The sequence below is a fragment of the Capricornis sumatraensis genome, chromosome 13, assembly GCF_032405125.1.
Source record: "Capricornis sumatraensis isolate serow.1 chromosome 13, serow.2, whole genome shotgun sequence".
Taxonomy (NCBI): domain Eukaryota; kingdom Metazoa; phylum Chordata; class Mammalia; order Artiodactyla; family Bovidae; genus Capricornis; species Capricornis sumatraensis.
The window spans coordinates 19,830,101-19,848,296 of NC_091081.1; the positions used below are offsets into that span (position 1 = coordinate 19,830,101).

The window sequence follows — 18,196 nt, forward strand, 5'->3', positions numbered from 1 at the left end:
TTTACTCATATCTTCAGTATTAATATAAAAACAGTGACTTTTCCAGAAATCTTCAGGTCAAATTCATGTTTCAGAAGATGGCATAGGTCGACACATTTTCAAATATCTCAGTTTGAGGACCGTGAATCAAAACATGCAATGGAAAGCATTTGTATCAAAAAGCTTTCTCAGAACTGTGCTCCATTGTCTCTCCAATATGACTGCTTGCTCTGTGGGCGCTTGCCACACCAAACTTTTTATAGTTTGTCTGATAGACCAGGTTCTTTCTGCTTTTGCATGTGTTAGCCTGTGTTACTGTGATAATTCCTTTGTGATCCTATCCCCAGTGTCCCTCTCCTAGGAAGTCTGGGTTCTCGACACCCCCCCTGCTCTCATTATAACCCGTGTTCATCTCTGATACCCCACTTAACCCCTTGACATGATGTTTTTCCCTCTAGCCTGTGCAGTTATAAAAACAAGGTTATATTTTATTCTCCCCTAGTATAGTACCTGGCATTTGGTAAGTGTGGATTTTATGAAATAATCTCAAATTCAGATTAAAATGATGACTTCCAAATCACCAGGAACATTTACTCCACATAGTGCTTAACATCATTGAGGGATATTGTGGAAGAAGTCTTACTTGGGTGGGAAGTTCCCTCCTAAATATGTTATATTCTACTAGTGAGCGAGAAGAGTTTTAAAAATTTCCTTTCCGTTAGCACCTTGCTTGCAAACTGAAAGCTTATATAGAAATATCTTGATTCATTTGAGCAGCTGAAAATTTTCTTATTCTCATCAAAGCTGGATGAACCTCTAAATTGATACTTTATGATAGTCTAAGAGGCATACACAGTTTTATGATATTTTAATGGAAATATATATGTCCTTATTTTAGAAAATAATACTTTGTAAACACTTTGAAATTTTTATAATTTTCATCTAAAATACTAATATTTTTAAAATACGCTAAATCCCTTTTTCCCTTGGATTCCAGCTTCCTTACGCTCTGAACTAAACCAGCAACATGCAGCTGCAATTGATTTGTTAAGGCATAATCATCATCAAGAATTGGCAGCTGCTAAAATGGAATTAGAGCGAAGCATAGACATCAGCAGAAGACAGGTAAAAGAGCATTGTGTTCTGTGATGACTTCTTAAATGTGAACAGATTTGAAAATGTTCACAATTTTCTGAAAATTATTTTGTAATAACTAATATTTCACTATTAATTATTTACTGTCTATATTAAAGAGTTGTTTTTAAATAGAAATAGGTAATTTGACTTTAGTATAATGGTCAGTTTATTTCATGACCTTTCAGTTGAATATTTTGAATTTTATTTGCATTTTGAGTGAAGCATTGAAGTGTGAATAATACAAAGAGTGAAAACTGAATACTATAAAACAGCAGTGTCCAGTGGAACTTGCCATGATGAGGGACCTGTTGTTTTAATATATCTGTCCTAAGGTAGTCACTAGCCAAACATGTCTAGTGTAACCAAGGACCTGACTTTTTAATTAGTTTTTATTAATTTATTTAATTGATTTCAGTTAGTTTAAACTTGACTATAAATAGCCATATCAAATAGCACAGCCATAGAAGTAGCAGGTCCTCAGGAAGAAAAAAGATAATTTGTACTTCCATATCACTAGCACAGCTCCTGTTCACACTTCAAATTTTTCTCATAAGTGCTGTCTTTAATTAGATAGTTTGTATCCTGAATATATGTCTGGATGAAATGGATTTCTAGGCATAGTACAATGAAGGCCAGTCCTTATCAGTTTATTACTAATGACTTTCACTTTGTTCTTCAAATATGTTAAATGGTCAGCTCAAATTTTTCTTCGTTACTAGAAAGCTTTGAATGAACTACCTTATAACCACGGCGGTAGTTATGTCCTCTTCAGCTAGACTGCTGCTGGAATTGACAGTGTCTAGGTCTGCAAAATTTGTCAAAAGCAGTGACTTCTAGGAAGATGGAAGGGAGCTTATCTGTCAGACAAGATAACTGCTTGGCCAGAAGCAGATGAAGTCTTCTAAGCAACAGGATGTGTGTCTTTAGGGATGGCCTTCATTAGAGGCTGGTCCTTTTTAAATTAAAGGTCAGTGGTACCAGCATTTTACGTCAAGACCACATAACTTACTGAGTACATAAGAGCCCTGTGTTATAGTCTCAGCTATGCCACTGATTATAAGTCATCCTTGGACAAATCCTGTCTTTGGTATTGTTTTCTTAATCAGTAAAATGAGGGAGATGTGTTTATATGGTTTTTCGAGTCCCCTGTGGCCCTGAAATTACTGAAGCTGAATCTGTATAAACACTTCTTTATATATATGAGAATAGAGGTTTCCTGGTTTCAGCAGTTTGCTTTTGAAGCAATGTCAGATTTATTACATTTGACGTTACAGAATGTCATTTTCTTCCCCTTAAACAGAGAAAGTGAATAGGTAGAAAACTTTTCAGAACTATCTATTTTCCAGAGTAAGGAGCACATGTGCAGAATAACAGACCTACAAGATGAAGTAAGACACAGAGAGCATCACATCTCAGACTTGGATAAGGAGGTACAGCACCTTCATGAAAATATAAATGCCCTAACCAAAGAATTGGAATTTAAGGGAAAAGAAATTCTCAGAATACGAAGTGAATCCAACCAACAGATGAGGTACGCCATTAATTACTGCAGAAGGAATTTGCAGTGTTACCTGAAATACTGTTGCAATGGTTTTTAACAATACATGCCTATTTTCATGACTAGATAGCCTTCCAGTAAGATACTGAAGACCAGTTTTTACTTTGTTGGCTATGTTATCATTTGACTGTAAAAGAAATGTTTATATTCTGAATGATGTATATGCATTTACTAACTTTTCAAATTATATATAAGTGAAATCTTTAAAAAATGTTATTTAAAAAAGCATTAAAGGAGACAACTTTAACAAGCTAGATTAGAGCAAAGTAAGTACTTTACTTTAGACTGTTTCCAGTGACTTTCTAATTTTCTGTATATTATACCTAAAAAGCATTTCAAATCTGGTAGAATATAGAAAGTTTTGAAAGCTTGACTTCAGAGTAACATTCTCTTAACTAAAAATAAATTAAACAGGTTGCATGAACAAGATTTAAACAAGAGACTTGAAAAAGAGCTGGATGTCATGACAGCAGACCACCTCAGAGAGAAAAATATCATGCGGGCAGATTTTAATAAGACTAACGAGCTACTCAAGGAAGTAAATGCAGCTTTACAAGTGTCGTAAGTCACCTTATGGTAAAGAAAATTCACGTGTGGAGAATAAATAAATTGAGGAGCACTGTGTCTCACCTCAGGTTAGCTAGTCTTGAATCGAATTAAGTGATATTTTAAGAAGAAAGCTTAATGCCATATTACAGATGGTAATTGCAATATATTATTTAATTAGAAGAAGGCAGTTGAATGAATATGTGTAATCAGCTGCTACAGTTGTACTAGGTCAATACTTGTCCAAAGACTGTCCCTCAGGGATCATGAACCATCACGCCATGGTGAAAACTCAAAAGATACCCATACTGTGACCAGCGGGATTATGATGGTCCTATCTATATTAATAATATGTATTTTTGCAAAATACCAAAATATTTCAAAGAAACAAATATGCCTCTTAATGGTAGTGATTCCTTGTAAGAACTAGACTAGGAGATATTGGGAATGGAGAAGAGCAAAAACTTCCTTCTTATTTTGTATTACTCTGTTTACACATTGTTTGAATTCCTACAACAAGCATTTGATTGTTTTATGATTTAAAAAATCAGTAAAGGTAAAATATCACAAAATTACTACTTATACATTATATATAGTGGCTCCTGTATAGTTAAAACCCAAAGTTCTAATTACTGGTTTATGTTTTTGTTGTGGTTTTTTTTTTTAAACTTACTTGCCCCTCTCTTTTTTACACTGATTTATAAACTTCTATAGCCAATGCACCTGGCATCCACTCCATCTCTGTGGCCTAAACTGTGGTCCAGTTAAAGTTATCTCAGAAATAATTTACTCTGGGCTGCATCATATGGTTCATTCACCTTCAGCCTCTCTTTTTCCAGTCAATTAAAAAGGCTTCATTAAAAAATGTAAGTATTTTCACAGTTTGATAAAGTGAAAATAGTGACTTAATTCCACTACCCTCAAACTTTAGGCTCGGGTGTGCCTTCTCCTGCCTCATCCCACAGCCATCCGTATCCCTGTCTGTCAGCCACACCGACCCTCTCAGCTTCCTTCTGAGTCTCCCGTGTTGTCTACAGTCTGGAATAAGCTTCTGTGTCATTCCTACCTGTTACCTTCTTCCAGTCATCTCTCATTTCCTGCGTTTAACCAGCTAAGCCTCATAGTAAATATTGCTACATATGTACCGTATATGCCGAGTTTCACTACAGCTGAAATAGATAACAGCACCCCCACCGCCACCCCTGACCCCTACCCCGGCCACTGGCATTTAGTTCAGTGGCCTCTGAGGTGAGGTGCTCTTTCTGATGGACCTACACAGAATTTTCCCATCAGTAGGCATTCAGTGAATATTTTACAAGTAAAACTTTTGAGGATTCCCTATAATATTTACTGCTCCATAAAGTTACCATTGAAATGGTAGAGACTCATGAGATGATTGCCTCAGTCATAGTGGGTTTTGGTGTTTGTGGTTACTGGAAGTACTTTTAAAATCCTTTTGAGCTCAGATACCTGCTTTGTAGAAAAGCTCATATCCTCAGGCATTTTGCAGAAATGAGTTACAGTAAACCCCAGGGCTGGGCTTTCCCTTCCTCTGACATCTGTGTTATTTATCAGGCAGAGGCTGCAAAATCTTCCACTTCATACTCTGAAAAAACATGCTCACAGTAATAATAACCTCTGTCTGCCCGTGTGTCCTGTCTCCTTAGGAATGTTAATTTACAAAGAGTAAAGGTTATATTGTTTTTACTTCGTTCTGTTTTTTATGGTTTTGGACATTATAAATTTTCAGTAGATAGTAAGTAATTTAGTTTAATATTCAGTTTTAATCAAATAATTGGTATTGCTCATAATTCAAGTATTTTATCTGATTTTCTAAATCTACCTTTTTTTTTTCTGCTTCAACCAGGTCTATGCTAAACCAACCATATTTCTTTTTTCAGCTGCTATCTTCACGAAATTAGCCTCTAGTTTTAGGTATCTACTCATTTAGTTAAAAACAAACACACACACAAATGTATTTAGACCAGCAACATCTAACAGATTTTTCTGTAACAGCAAAAATGTCCAGTATAGTAGCTGCTAGCCACAAAGGTTATTGAGCACTTTAGAGAGTGGCTGGTGAAACCAAGGAACTGAATTTTAAACTTCATTTAATTTTAATTAATATAAATGTTAATAGCCACATATGGGCTAGTGGCTTCCATATTGAAAAGAAGAATTTTAGACAGTTGGATATTTCTGACCCACATCCTCAAATGCAGCCTGCTAGGATCTGCTGAATGGATTTAGACAGAGGTGGAATGCAGGAAGGGTCCATCTTGGTTTAAGGAACTGGGGAGAACAACTTTTGGCCTACTTTCAGGCTGTTTCAAAGAACTAAGGGCACCCTATTAAAGTTCCTGGTCAACTGCATGCTGACTTTGAAGCTTCAAAATCAGGAAAGCCCTGTGGATCCTCGGCAGTGAGTGTGGTGGTGGGACCAGTGGAACGTGGGTCCACCTGCAAGGTTGAAACCAGGAGCTGAGGGGCCTCTGAAGCAGCTGGACATTTCTTGTTTCTGTTCCTGTCCCAAACCCTTGTTTGGACTCCAGGGAAATTAAATGGGGACAGAAATTTAAAGGAGGGAACCTAGGGAACATTGTAGAAAAGGTGATAAGACTTCTGTCTCTGTTACAGAATGATTACCAGCAGTCTTCTCTAGTGCTGGGTGTTACAGCCTACTTAGGTTTTTAGATATTCTAATAGAAATCATTTTATTTTTTTGAAAAAATACAGTATAGTTTTTCTAGTATAGTATAGTATCTTATAGTATCTTAGTAAAAACACTGTATCTAAGAAATATGTTATGGGTTTTGTTTTAGAAACAAATGAGAGAATGGGCTTTTTTTTTAAAGAATTGTGTTTGAGCTAAATGTAAATATACACAGAACTTGGAGTCATGGCAGATCTATATTATACAAAAAAGAAAAGGTGATTTGCCTCAGAGATGATTATTGTTTAGGTTATTTTACCTTAAGTTCTCACTGTACTGGGCTTGTGGCTCAGCTGGTAAAGAATCTGCCTGCAATGTGGGAGATTTGGGTTTGACCCCTGGGTTGGGAAGATCCCCTGGAGAAGGGAAAGGCTACCCACTCCAGTATTCTGGCCTGGAGAATTTCATGGACTGTATAGTCCATGGGGTTGCAAAGAGTCGGACACGACTGAGTGACTTTCACTTTCTCACTGTACTGAGGGCTTCCCAGGTGGCGCTAGTGGTAAAGAACCCGCCTGCCAGTGCAGGAAACAGACACAGGTCCTGTCCGTGGGTTGGGAAAATTCCTTGGAGGAGGGCATGGCAAACCTTTCCAGTATTCTTGCCTGAAAAATCCCATGGACAGAGGAGCCGGGCGGGCTACAGCCCATGGGGTCACAAAGAGTTGGACACAACTGAAGCAACTTAGCACTGTAGCACTGTGAAAGTGAAGTCACTCAGTCATGTCAGACTCTTTGTGACCCCATGGACTGTAGCCTACCAGGCTCCTCTGTCCATGGGATTTTCCAGGCAGTAGTACTGGAGTGGATTGCCATTTCCAAGATAATTTCTTTTTGGGGGAAACACTGAGCTTCTGTTCAGTTGCTCAGTCATGTCCCACTCTTTGCGACCTCATGGACTGCAGCACACCAGTCCTCCCTGTCCATCACCAACTCCATGAGTTTACTCAAACTCATGTCCATTGAGTTGGTGATGCCATCCAACCATCTCATCCTCTGTCATCCCCTTCTCCTCCTGCCTTCAGTCTTCCCCAGCGTCAGGGTCTTTTCCAATGAGTCAGTTCTTCATATCAGGTAGCCAAAGTATTGGAGTCTCAGCTTCAGCATTAGTCCTTCCAATGAACATTCAGGACTGATTTCCTTTAGGATGAACTGGTTGGATCTCCTTGCAGTCTAAGGGACTCTCAAGAGTCTTCTCTAACACCACAGTTCAAAGCATCAATTCTTCAGCGCTTAGCTTTCTTTATACTCCAACTCTCACATCCATACATGACTACTGGAAAAACCATAGCCTTGACTGGACGGATCTTTGTTGGCAAAGTAATGTCTCTGCTTTTTAATATGCTGTCTAAGTTGGTCATAACTTTTCTTCCAAGGAGTAAGCGTCTTTTAATTTCATGGCTGCAGGCACTATCTGCAGTGATTTTGGAGCCCCCAAAAATAAAGTCTGACACTGTTTCTATACTTGGACTTTAAGTCGGTTTGTGCTATGTTTTTATGCTCAGTTGCTCAATTGCGTCTGACTCTTTGTGGCCCCTTGGACTGTAGCCCACTAGGCTCTTCTGTCCATGGGATTCTCCAGGCAAAAATACTGGAATGGGTTGCCATTTCCTCCTCCAGGGATCTTCCTGACCCAGGGATCGAACCTGTTTCTTGCTTCTTGTGCATGGACAGGTGGATTCTTTACCACTGCGTCAATAATCCCTAATTAAGAAGAAGTTCTCCTCCACTTTAGAATTACTTACTCTTTAAAAGTTGTTTGAGTTCTGAATATAATACCCTAACAGTTCATTGTTGTTTGATTTTTAAATTGCCTTAAAGTCATTTTCATAATCTTTGTGAGGTCAGGATGTAGGTGGTTCTACTGTCACAAGGTTGAGTCTGTGCCTATAATTTATGTGAAAAGAAAAGTTTAATGTTATACTGCTTGAATTACTTTATTTCTTTTCCTTAAGGCTATAGGAGAAAGGTGGTATATTAGAGTTCTTTCATCTTATACAGTTAAAATTCTAAAATAAATATACAACTATTGTTGTTTGGCTCTAAAAGCTCAACTTACTGATTTTTTTTTTTTTTTGGTCAGTTATTTTGAAAACATAGGACTATCAACTTGGAAAATTCTTATGCAGCTTTTTAAGCATTCATATTTTTGGTTAGTGTTGTCCAGGAACCATAGACACTGACCTATATACTCTTAGAGTGAAAAAAAAAAGGGGGGGTGGGGCATGTATGCTTGGTGACCCTAATTAATAATTTTATATGCTCTACTTCTGTCTGTTCACTCTTTGTGTTACTTCTAATGGGAATCTGTATTTTGAGTAAAAGGCTGTATGTACTTGCATGGTTCCCTCAAGGCAGTGTTTGCTAGGCTTTAATCTTTCCTATAAAGCCTTTGGGAATTTGGTAATTTCTGTCCACCTATGATACTATTTTCTTAATATTTTAATTGACTCATTTTAATTAATTAGCTTTTCCTGTTAAATTTTTAACTCTGCAGTTAAACCATTATTACTACTGAAAAATATTGTTCATTATTCTAAATAGAAGCAAAGTTATAATTATATAGTTTCTGTGAAAATACAACAATGCTATTAGATCCTGGCTAGCACTGATGCTCAGGAGAAGGCACTGGCACCCCACTCCAGTACTCTTGCCTGGAAAATCCCATGGATGGAGGAGCCTGGTGGGCCGCAGTCCATGGGGTCGCTAAGAGTCGGACACGACTGAGTGACTTCCCTTTGACTTTTCACTTTCATGCATTGGAGAAGGAAATGGCAACCCACTCCAGTGTTCTTGCCTGAAAAATCCTAGGGATGGGGGAGCCTGGTGGGCTGCCATCTATAGGGTGGCACAGAGTCGGACACGACTGAAGTGACTTAGCAGCAGCAGCAGCAGCAGCAGCAGCAGCAGCAGCAGCAGCGAAGCCCAAGGCCTGCTTGAGAGTTGTGAAACAGTGTAATAAGCGTATATGTTATGAAGACCAGTCAGGATACACAGAACGAAACAGACTTTTCTCCTCATAATTCAAATGATTAAAGGAGAACAAACTAAAAACCATCTCCTGTATTACTGGTTGTTCACACCTAGTCTTTGGTAAGTAGCTGGCTTAGAGAACTATGTGGGGCAGTTGAAGAAAGGGGAAAGGTTGATGGGAGTTGATTTGAGTGGATATCGGAAGAGTACCAGGTGTACTCCCCCCATCAGGAGTTTGAAAGACTAGTAATTCTTGAAATATGTTTGCAAATTCAATCTTCATCATATTACTTGTTCTCTCCTTTAATGCTTTCTCATTTGTGTTTCTTTGGATGTTTCTTCAATTTAATCAATTATTTTTTCCATTTAATATCCAGATATCTTTAAAAAAAATCTTGGTGCTGTAAAGATATTTTATGGCAAAGATTAACTAATAATTCTGTAGGTAAAGAATATTATAACAAAAACATCCACTGGAATTTAAGTACAGAGACCTTTATTATGCAGAAAGGTGGTTCAGGCATCTTAACTAACTGTTTTAGACTCACTTTACCTTGACTTCTCATTGCACTGGTACAAAAAGATCAACATAATGGTTTAAAATAAGGCTTTAAATTAAGATTTTTTAACGACCATTTATTACCAGGTATTTTTGTACGTCTCAGGAAACAGCTCAAAAATCTTGTACCTTATTTTTAACTGATAAAGTACTCCAGTGACCCCTTGTGGCTACTGTGGTGTGAAACACAAATGCCTTTTTCCCTGTGTCTCAAGCTTCTCAAAACCATTGCCCGTAAAATATATAAACCTTTGCCAATACAGTGCCACATCATGATAAAATGCAAGGTTACTGTATATGAACTCAGTGACTTGTCACAGCAGAAGACAGGTGACGTTAGTGAAACTAGCCTCACACTGGACTGACAAAGTCCCCGTGGATCCTGAGACAGTTGCTCCCTAGCTCCACACTTCTCCCCCTCACACGTCCCTACTTCCCAGAGTAGAACTTTAGCCACGGGGCTGGATAGGGAGCCAAAAATGTTATCTCCAAGTCCTTGGCTTGAGCTGAGTTAGTGGAGTTTACTGAAAGTCCAAAAAAGCAGAGATCCTGGTGCCCCTCTGGTATTGTGTGTGTGTGCCGGGTTTGGGGGTGGTGGGAATGGCTTACCAAATCCTAGAGAATAGATCATCTAGAAGTTTCTCAATATTGAGTAAATAAATTTTCCTGTGAATCTTCATTAACTGTAAATTTTATTGAGCTTTAAGTTTATTCTTTGTATTTTGAAGACAAGTTTTAAAAGTATTCTGATTATTTGAATATTCTAAAATTCAGAGTGCTTTTTTTTTTTCCAGACTAAGCTAGCAGTTTCTGTTTGCATCCTCTTCACTGTGCTCTGTCCTATCCTTAGACTCTGCAGGGTCTGGGGCACCTCTGCTCATAAAAGTGACCTCTGTTCTAGAATCTTCAGTGACATTTAGTTCTCTTACCTTCTCTTTTCCTCCAGGGCAGATGAACAGGCCCCGAAGGGAACATAATTCTTCTTCTTATCCAGTAAACCATTTTTTTCCAGTTTATATGTACCAGCTGATATATGGAATTTGTAAGCTGTATTTCCCATAAACCAGGAAAGAATGATGCCATTTCTGTGTGCTTTGTTCCCCTTTCCTCTGTATCTTTTGTCCTCTTTATGTATGTTACCAAACCTTACGTCATCACACAATATTGTATGTGTGGTAAATTCTCTCAATAGTAAGCCTCCATGTCCCGCATGGAGCCAGCATTGCTAGGTTAGTATTATTCAGTATATTATTTCTTCTACAGCACACACCTCACCTTATTCCCATGGATACTTAAATAACTTAAAAGTGAGTGAATTCTTCCAAAAGAAATCTGCAAAGTCTCTAATAACACCATCTACCCTTTAAGAATCTTAAATAACACTACCTCTCTTTTTTTTAACTTTTTATTTGTATTGGGGTGTAGCCAATTAACAACGTTGTGACAGTTTCAGGAGAACAGCAAAGGGACTCAGCCATACTTACACATGTATTCATTCTCCCCTAAACTCCCCTCCCCATCCAGGCTGCCACATAACATTGAGCAGAGCTCCATGAAATAACACTAACTCTTGAGATAGTCATGTCACGATGCTTACAAGTTTTAGCAAAAACATTTGACCATGTAAATTTTGTGTGTTCAGCTGGAGTAATTTGAAAAATACAGGCATTACAAAATAATGTCTGCATCATATCAATGAACTAAAGGTTTTCCTGTTTTTAGACTAGAAGAGATGGAAGAAAAGTATCTAATGAGAGAATCAAAGCCAGAAGATATACAGATGATTGCAGAATTAAAAGCCATGCTTACGGAAAGAGACCAGGTCATAAAGAAGCTGATGGTAAATTGTTTTGGTTTTGCCAAGTGGGGGGTTATGGTGTAACTATGTTAATAATTAATAGACTGTTGAATGGGAAAATATTTTTAAGTAATGCTAAACAAAAGTTGAAAAAAGTACAAAATATGTATTATGATTGAACATTTGTGAAAATGTTTATGAACAAGGATAAATACAATTTTAAAATTTAAACTTGGTATTAGTGTAAGGAGGCTGTTTTTTCAGTAATTTTTTTTAAAAATGCTTTTTAATACATATTGAATGTTCAGTAATATGTCATTGCCAGTGTACAGTTAATAAACTACTGAAGTGTGTGTGTGTGTGTGTGTGTGTGTGTGTATTGTACATGTAGAATTAGAATTGGATGGGAAAGAACATTCAGCACATGCATGCATTAGCTTGCAGTGTATACTTCCAATTAGTCATGTTAACTTTCTAAAGTGGATCACCAAAACCTGATCCAAAGACATTCTTCATGGAAAAAGGATTCCATTTTCTTAGGGTTTCCCTAAGAAAAGCTACCGGCTCCCTGTTGAGAGTCTTGATGCACAGAGGTGTTAGGGGCTCTGAGAAGTCCATCAGGGAAGAAAATACAGATTTAACAATAAATATACTGCCTTCATTAAAGTCATTATTCTTCAAGAATAAAAATACACAAATGTTCTAAAATTCATAAAACATTTCAGAATCTTCTAAAATTATATGACCTGATCAGTAAGTAAAATATTGCTTTTTACTGCCACTGACAGACAAAAATCAGAGTAAAACTAGAAATAGAATGCTAACCATTGTATTTGCTCATTGATTTCTTCATAACGGCTTTGGATATTAGCGTGCAAAGAGAGTCTAAGAGCATTTATATTTGAAGTCCTTGTTCCTTAACATGTTTCTTGAAGCATTTAGGAAAGCCATCCTGTTTCATGGCATTAGAAATTCCTGCCAAAAGCAACAGGTAGTTGACTGGGGTTCATAGATGAAACCCAGGAGCAGGCATTGGAAAGACAGAGTATGAGCTACTTCATCCTACTAAACACCCATTTTCCGAAGCTTTGTGAACATGAGCACATGCATCATAGCCTGCTCTGATAGCAGTAGATTCAGAAAAATTACCTTATATTCCATCTATGAAGTCAGCAAATGTATTACTATTTTTTAATCTGTGGTAGAAATAGCTGTTGATTCTCCAGTTCTAGCCACAGGGTAGTGTAGTCTTTTCTCTACTCCCTGATTCTATGAACTGTGCGGCACATGCTGCTGCTGCTGCTGCTGCTGCTAAGTCGCTTCAGTCGTGTCCGACTCTGTGCGACCCCATGGATGGCAGCCCATGAGGCTCCCTCGTCCCTGGGATTCTCCAGGCAAGAACACTGGAGTGGGTTGCCATTTCCTTCTCCAATGCATGAAAGTGAAAAGTCAAAGGGAAGTCGTTCAGTCATGTCCGACTCTTAGCGACCCCGTGGACTGCGGCCCACCAGGCTCCTCCGTCCATGGGATTTTCCAGGCAAGATGGGCTAAGAATAACAATGCAAATTATAGTCAGTGGTAACTAGAAGGGGGCTGAATAATCTAGTTCTCATAGGACATAGCCCTGCCTTTCACAACACAGTGATCCATTTACTTATGTGTTTACTTCTTGCAGTCTGATTGTAGGAAGCCCTTGGTGAAAGGAAAGGCAAAGGGCTTATCTCTGTATGGACCATTCACTTTTTCTCTATTCTGTGGTTACCACTGCTAAAATATGTTGATGTCTCAGCAGATTAGGACTCACAAATAATGATACACCATAGTGTCATCTTCATAGACGGAAACTCACCATGCACACAGCTCCATGAATACAAGTTAAGCCTAAGCAAAACACACAGTCAGCCCTCTGGAAAAGAGATGGGCCAAATAGAGCATTTAGCTCTAGCCTTGGAGGTATGAAAGGGTAGAGAGGAGTCCCAGAGCATAAGGTTTTAAAGGTGCTGAGAACTTACCAACCAGCCAACTTTAAGACCCTGGCAGTTAGGTCTAGAAATCTTTGAATAATGTATATAAATTTTCATTCAGGTTTTGTATTAAATTTTGAATGAAATGGCATTTATATAGATAAGATTTAAACAGTCAATAGAAAATATTTAAGAAATGTTTGTAATTCTTTTGCATAGGAGGATAATAAATTTTATCAGCTGGAATTAGTCAATCGAGAAACTAACTTCAACAAAGTGTTTAACTCAAGTCCTACGGTTGGTGTTATTAATCCACTGATGAAGGTATGTGCTATAAACATTGTAAAATAAGAACGTGGTTTTAAACGTGATTAAAATTTTTATAAAATATTTAGAGCAGCATAGGATAAAGCTTCCAAAAAGTGTTTCCTTAAATTTAATAATCTAGGACTAAATCTATGAATTCTTTGTGTACTAATTTTCAGAATGAGATGCTAATAATATTCATTTATTTGCTGAGAATTCATATTCCTTGAAACAATGTTTTATTAACATTGTAAAACCTTGGTTATACCATTTCATTTTTCATATCTTTTTTTTTTAAAGCTAACTTCTGAGTCTTTTCAAGATAATTTCCATCATTTCCTTAGTGTTCACTATCCTCTGGGGAATCTTGAAAAGTACTCCAAGCAGTGTATCCCCAACAGCTCTCCCTGCCATCATAATGGGCCTTGGGTTGGACATGTGTTTTGTTACCTACTCGTCTTCAGAGAATGGCCTTATTTCTCATGGCCTTATCACCTTTTTTGACAATTAAAATTGAAAATGACCTATTCTAACCTGCTGCTGCTGTCTTAGGACAGATAGAAGAGCCTTATAGACAAATGAAATGGACATGGCTAAGCCTTGCACCTCTTGGTGCCCCAGACTACTCTGGCTCCTGACGTGGTGCCATAGGTATAGTGGGGATTTAGTAAATATTTGTTCAGTAGCAAAAAGTCATATTTTCTTATAAGCTAGAACAAATCACTCTAGTGAATAAAGCAAGTAATAAAAAATAGTTATGTATGTTGGCTTTATAGGGATTACATATCTTTCAGCATAAATCAGTAGTAGAAATAAAAATGCCAGTGCTAAAGCTATTTTTTTTTCCAATTCATATTTCATTAATTTTCATATCATACCTAATTTCTCTTAGGCCCTTAGCCAGAAAAACTTCTGCTTTCCAAACTCATAAAACTTCTGTTAAGAAGATGGGATCTATCCTTCCTTCACAAGTTAAACTGCTTCAAACTGTAAACTGTTTTCTAAACTGACTTAAATGATTTGTAAAATGGAATGGCATATAGAGCCTTCACAAAAAAAAAAAAAAAAATCGGTGAATGAATGAATATAGTTAGTTTCAGTTTTTAAATTCATTATTTAGGGTGACATAAGCTTTTAATTAAAAAGCTAGGTTATGAGACTTGTTAAAACAAGATTAGAAATATTTTCTTTTTACTTATTTTATTAGAATTACATTTTTAATCACAAAATCATTATTGTAGAATGTTGTCAGTGATACTTTTGATTTCTTAAAATAAAAAACTTAAGTAGTTTTGATTATGCCCTCTTATGACTAGAACAAGAAAATGTCAAAGATACATCTTCATAAATTTTGACTCCTAATAGTGACTCGGTTTTCACAATTAATTCTGAAGACAGTATCACCCTTTATTTTTGCAGTTATGCTAAAATAGACTTCTTTCCTGGGACTTTATGATTCACAGAAAATGACATAGAGGACAATGTCTAGATAATGAGATCATTATACATAAGGAAAAGGACCATCTTGTCTATTGTCTTTTTTTTTTAAATTCTGGAGTCATCTTGCAAAAAAATTATTTCATACATTTAATTAGCACACTTTTAGTCAGTAAAAGATGGGAATATTAAAAATATCATACATGTTAATTTTTATTCCACATAGCAAGACGATATTGATTCTACAAATGAATAGAGCTTAAAGCTAATGATTTGAAAGCCAATAGATGTTAATAATCCGCAGTCATATTGCTGTTTTCATCTGTCAATTTTAAAGACCAGTTAAAAGATTACACTGATCACTTTTGTTTTATAACTTTTAAATTTCTTAAAAGATTGTGAGCTAATTATGATACTACCAATGAATTGGTAAATGAGACTTAAGTATACAGATTTCATTTTCCCTCTTCAGAGAGATGGTATAGTGAATTTAAAACCAAATTATTTCTCTAGGTCAGCTCTAAGTCCTAGGTAGAAATGTGAGATTTGTTTCAAACTAACTTTGCCAAGCATTTTCTCATTCCTTTTATTTTCCAGGCAAGGACTGCCTCCCTTTGACAGATGGCTAAAGTTCACGGACCTCTTTTTTTAAAATTATGTTAACTTTTCACCTTTTCCTCATTTTAGCCTAAACCCATTCAACCTCGTGAGATCCATCAAATGTACTCTTTCCCCCTTTCCCTCCCGGTAGTCTTTACCCCTTGGCCTTCTCTCCACCCACCCTCCTCCCCATGAACCAGTCCCAAATATTTCTTCCTCATTCTTTCTGTCTGAGCAGTATGTCTGTCTGTGAGGCTTCCGTGTAGATAAAGAACACCTCCAAAGATCCCCAGACCACACTTTGGGTAACGCTGGTTCATTTTAACATCCAGCTTCCAAAATTCTCCCATGCCAAATTTATATCTTCTACTCTTCCTGTCTTCCCGTTTGTCCTCATGCAGGCACTGTCCTCACATGTATTATTTTTAATGCAGCAAAAGAAGAAGAACGATAAGTCACCAACAAACAGGTTTGTGAGTGTTCCCAATCTAAGTGCTCTGGAATCTGGTGGAGTGGGCAATGGACATCCTAACCGCCTGGATCCCATTCCTAACTCTCCCGTCCGTGATATTGAGTTCCACAGCAGCAAACCACTTCCTCAGCCCGCGCCACCCAAAGAGCCCAAGACATTTCTGAGGTGAGCCCCGTCTCACCAGTGCAGTTTTTCCTTTTTTAACTTGAGAAATTTACCTTCTTACCTTGCAGAAATCTGCTACTTTAAGAACAGCCTAGCAAAAGAAATTTTACTGTGAAATATTTTCAAAATATATTTATCACCTCTCTAGAGAACTCCTTTTTGACTATTAAACAGATTTTTTTCTATTTTGTTGTTGGTCAACTTTCTAAATGTTTAATGTGGTGCTAATGTAATTATATGCTTAGAATTTTAATATGTATGGACCGTTGCTTCATTTTTAGAATTATCACCAATTTTTCATTAACAACCCATCCTTATTACAGAAATTCAAAATATTTTTTATTAAGTGGCTTTTGTTTCTTATCTGTTTTTTTTCCCCTTGCTTATTTATAAACATATATGCTTCTTGCCAAAATAAAAAAAATATATAGGCTCTGGGAACTTAATGATAAATGTAGGAAATTTAGAAGAAAAGTTTTGTAATTAACATTCCAATTTTATCTCAGAGTTCTCAAGTAAATATATTAACACGTAAAATTAGAATGAAATTATTTGGTTACTCATGAAATAATTAAGTCAGAAAGTACTGTCATTTTATGCTTACTATTACTGATTTTGTGCTGTTTTAAAATTTTTTGACTTGTTCTTACTAAATCTCCGTGTCACTAGTAATAATCTTACAGGTAAACTACTTTTTTTTCTAAACTGATTAATGACTAGTTAATGACATTATTTCAAATAGAAAAGAAGATAGCAAGAATGAAAACTAGTCAAATACACGTTTGACTGTGTCTCCTGCTAAATACTTTGTGTTGCTTATTTTCCCTCGTGCATGGGTGCGTTCAGGTATCATTAAGATGCATGTGCATGGGCTCAAGGAACATGGCTACTGGAGTTTCCATTACACATTGTTGCGTGCCTTGTAATTTCCCCCAAAGACGGTAGGGATGCTTTTATTTTCTTAACTAGCCCAAAGAATCTTTAGTTAGAGTTAAGATAAAGTATAAAGTATATACCTTCGAAGGTGGAGGGGAAATTGGCTTTTTAATACATTCCTTTCCCCTAGAGTATCTGCTTGTGGAATTATGAAAGTTTAAGTACACATACAGAAAAATATTATGCCATGGTTTAGTCACTTAAATTAGTTATATTCAAGGACACATCTGTAAGAAATACTTGTGTCAGATTCTAAAAATATTTAATTAATGAAAAGCAAAAAGGTGCTGAACGAGAAGAATGTTATCTTGTTCTTATTTCCCGCAGTTCCTCCTGAACTTTTTTTGTTCAAAGAGGGTCACGTTACTTTTCTCAACTGTCTGATTTTTATTTTTTATTTTTTGTAATTGTTGTGTAACATGGCTTCTCCTTAACGAACTTCATCTGAGCTGCTTCTGCACTCTGCTGGAGGGGAGACCCCATCTAGTGTAGAGGAAATAGCCAAGCTTTAAAACGCATCTCTGAACGTAGGGAACTAGTTGTGGTTGTCTGCCCTGATGTTTTATGTGCTTTCCCCTTCATTTTGCAAAACAGCTTAACGCTGGGTTACGTGTCTCTCTCTTTATGAATCCAGTCCTCCTCAGAGTGAAGCTTCCCCGGTGGCTTCTCCAGATCCCCAGCGCCAGGAGTGGTTTGCCCGGTACTTCACATTCTGAAAGAACTGCTTTGGCACAGTTCTATGTGGACTGTTACTAAGAGCATGACCTTATACAGATCATTATGTGAGCAGGTTCTCCTGTGTCACACACTGTGAGAAAGTATGTGTCTCTCCAGTTGAAAATGCCCTGTACTTCCTGTGATATTTATTGGACTCACTCTAAGGTACTATATTATGTGTGTAATTATACAGTTATTTTTATTTGAGATGGAAGAATCTTTAACCTTTGTAATTACTGCATAATAAATTTTGTTAGAACAAACACTGTTTTTCTTTTTTCTAGTAAGTTTGTTGGTAATTTTTAAATACTTTTAAATTCCAGGTAAGGCTTGCCAG

At 36.9% G+C, this 18,196-nt stretch overlaps 1 protein-coding gene across 1 annotated transcript in view; it reads left to right on the forward strand.

The window, feature by feature from the left end:
- Nucleotides 1-17,943, forward strand: part of FAM184A (family with sequence similarity 184 member A) — a 124,290-nt gene extending 106,347 nt beyond the window's left edge. Inside the window, exons 12-18 of the mRNA XM_068985415.1 lie at nucleotides 977-1,104; nucleotides 2,463-2,647; nucleotides 3,089-3,235; nucleotides 11,187-11,304; nucleotides 13,446-13,550; nucleotides 16,004-16,206; nucleotides 17,777-17,943. Of these exons, the coding sequence (XP_068841516.1) occupies nucleotides 977-1,104; nucleotides 2,463-2,647; nucleotides 3,089-3,235; nucleotides 11,187-11,304; nucleotides 13,446-13,550; nucleotides 16,004-16,206; nucleotides 17,777-17,858 (968 nt within the window). The 3' untranslated portion in view covers nucleotides 17,859-17,943. The remainder of the gene's footprint in view (nucleotides 1-976; nucleotides 1,105-2,462; nucleotides 2,648-3,088; nucleotides 3,236-11,186; nucleotides 11,305-13,445; nucleotides 13,551-16,003; nucleotides 16,207-17,776) is intronic.
- The last annotated feature ends 253 nt before the right edge of the window (nucleotides 17,944-18,196 follow it).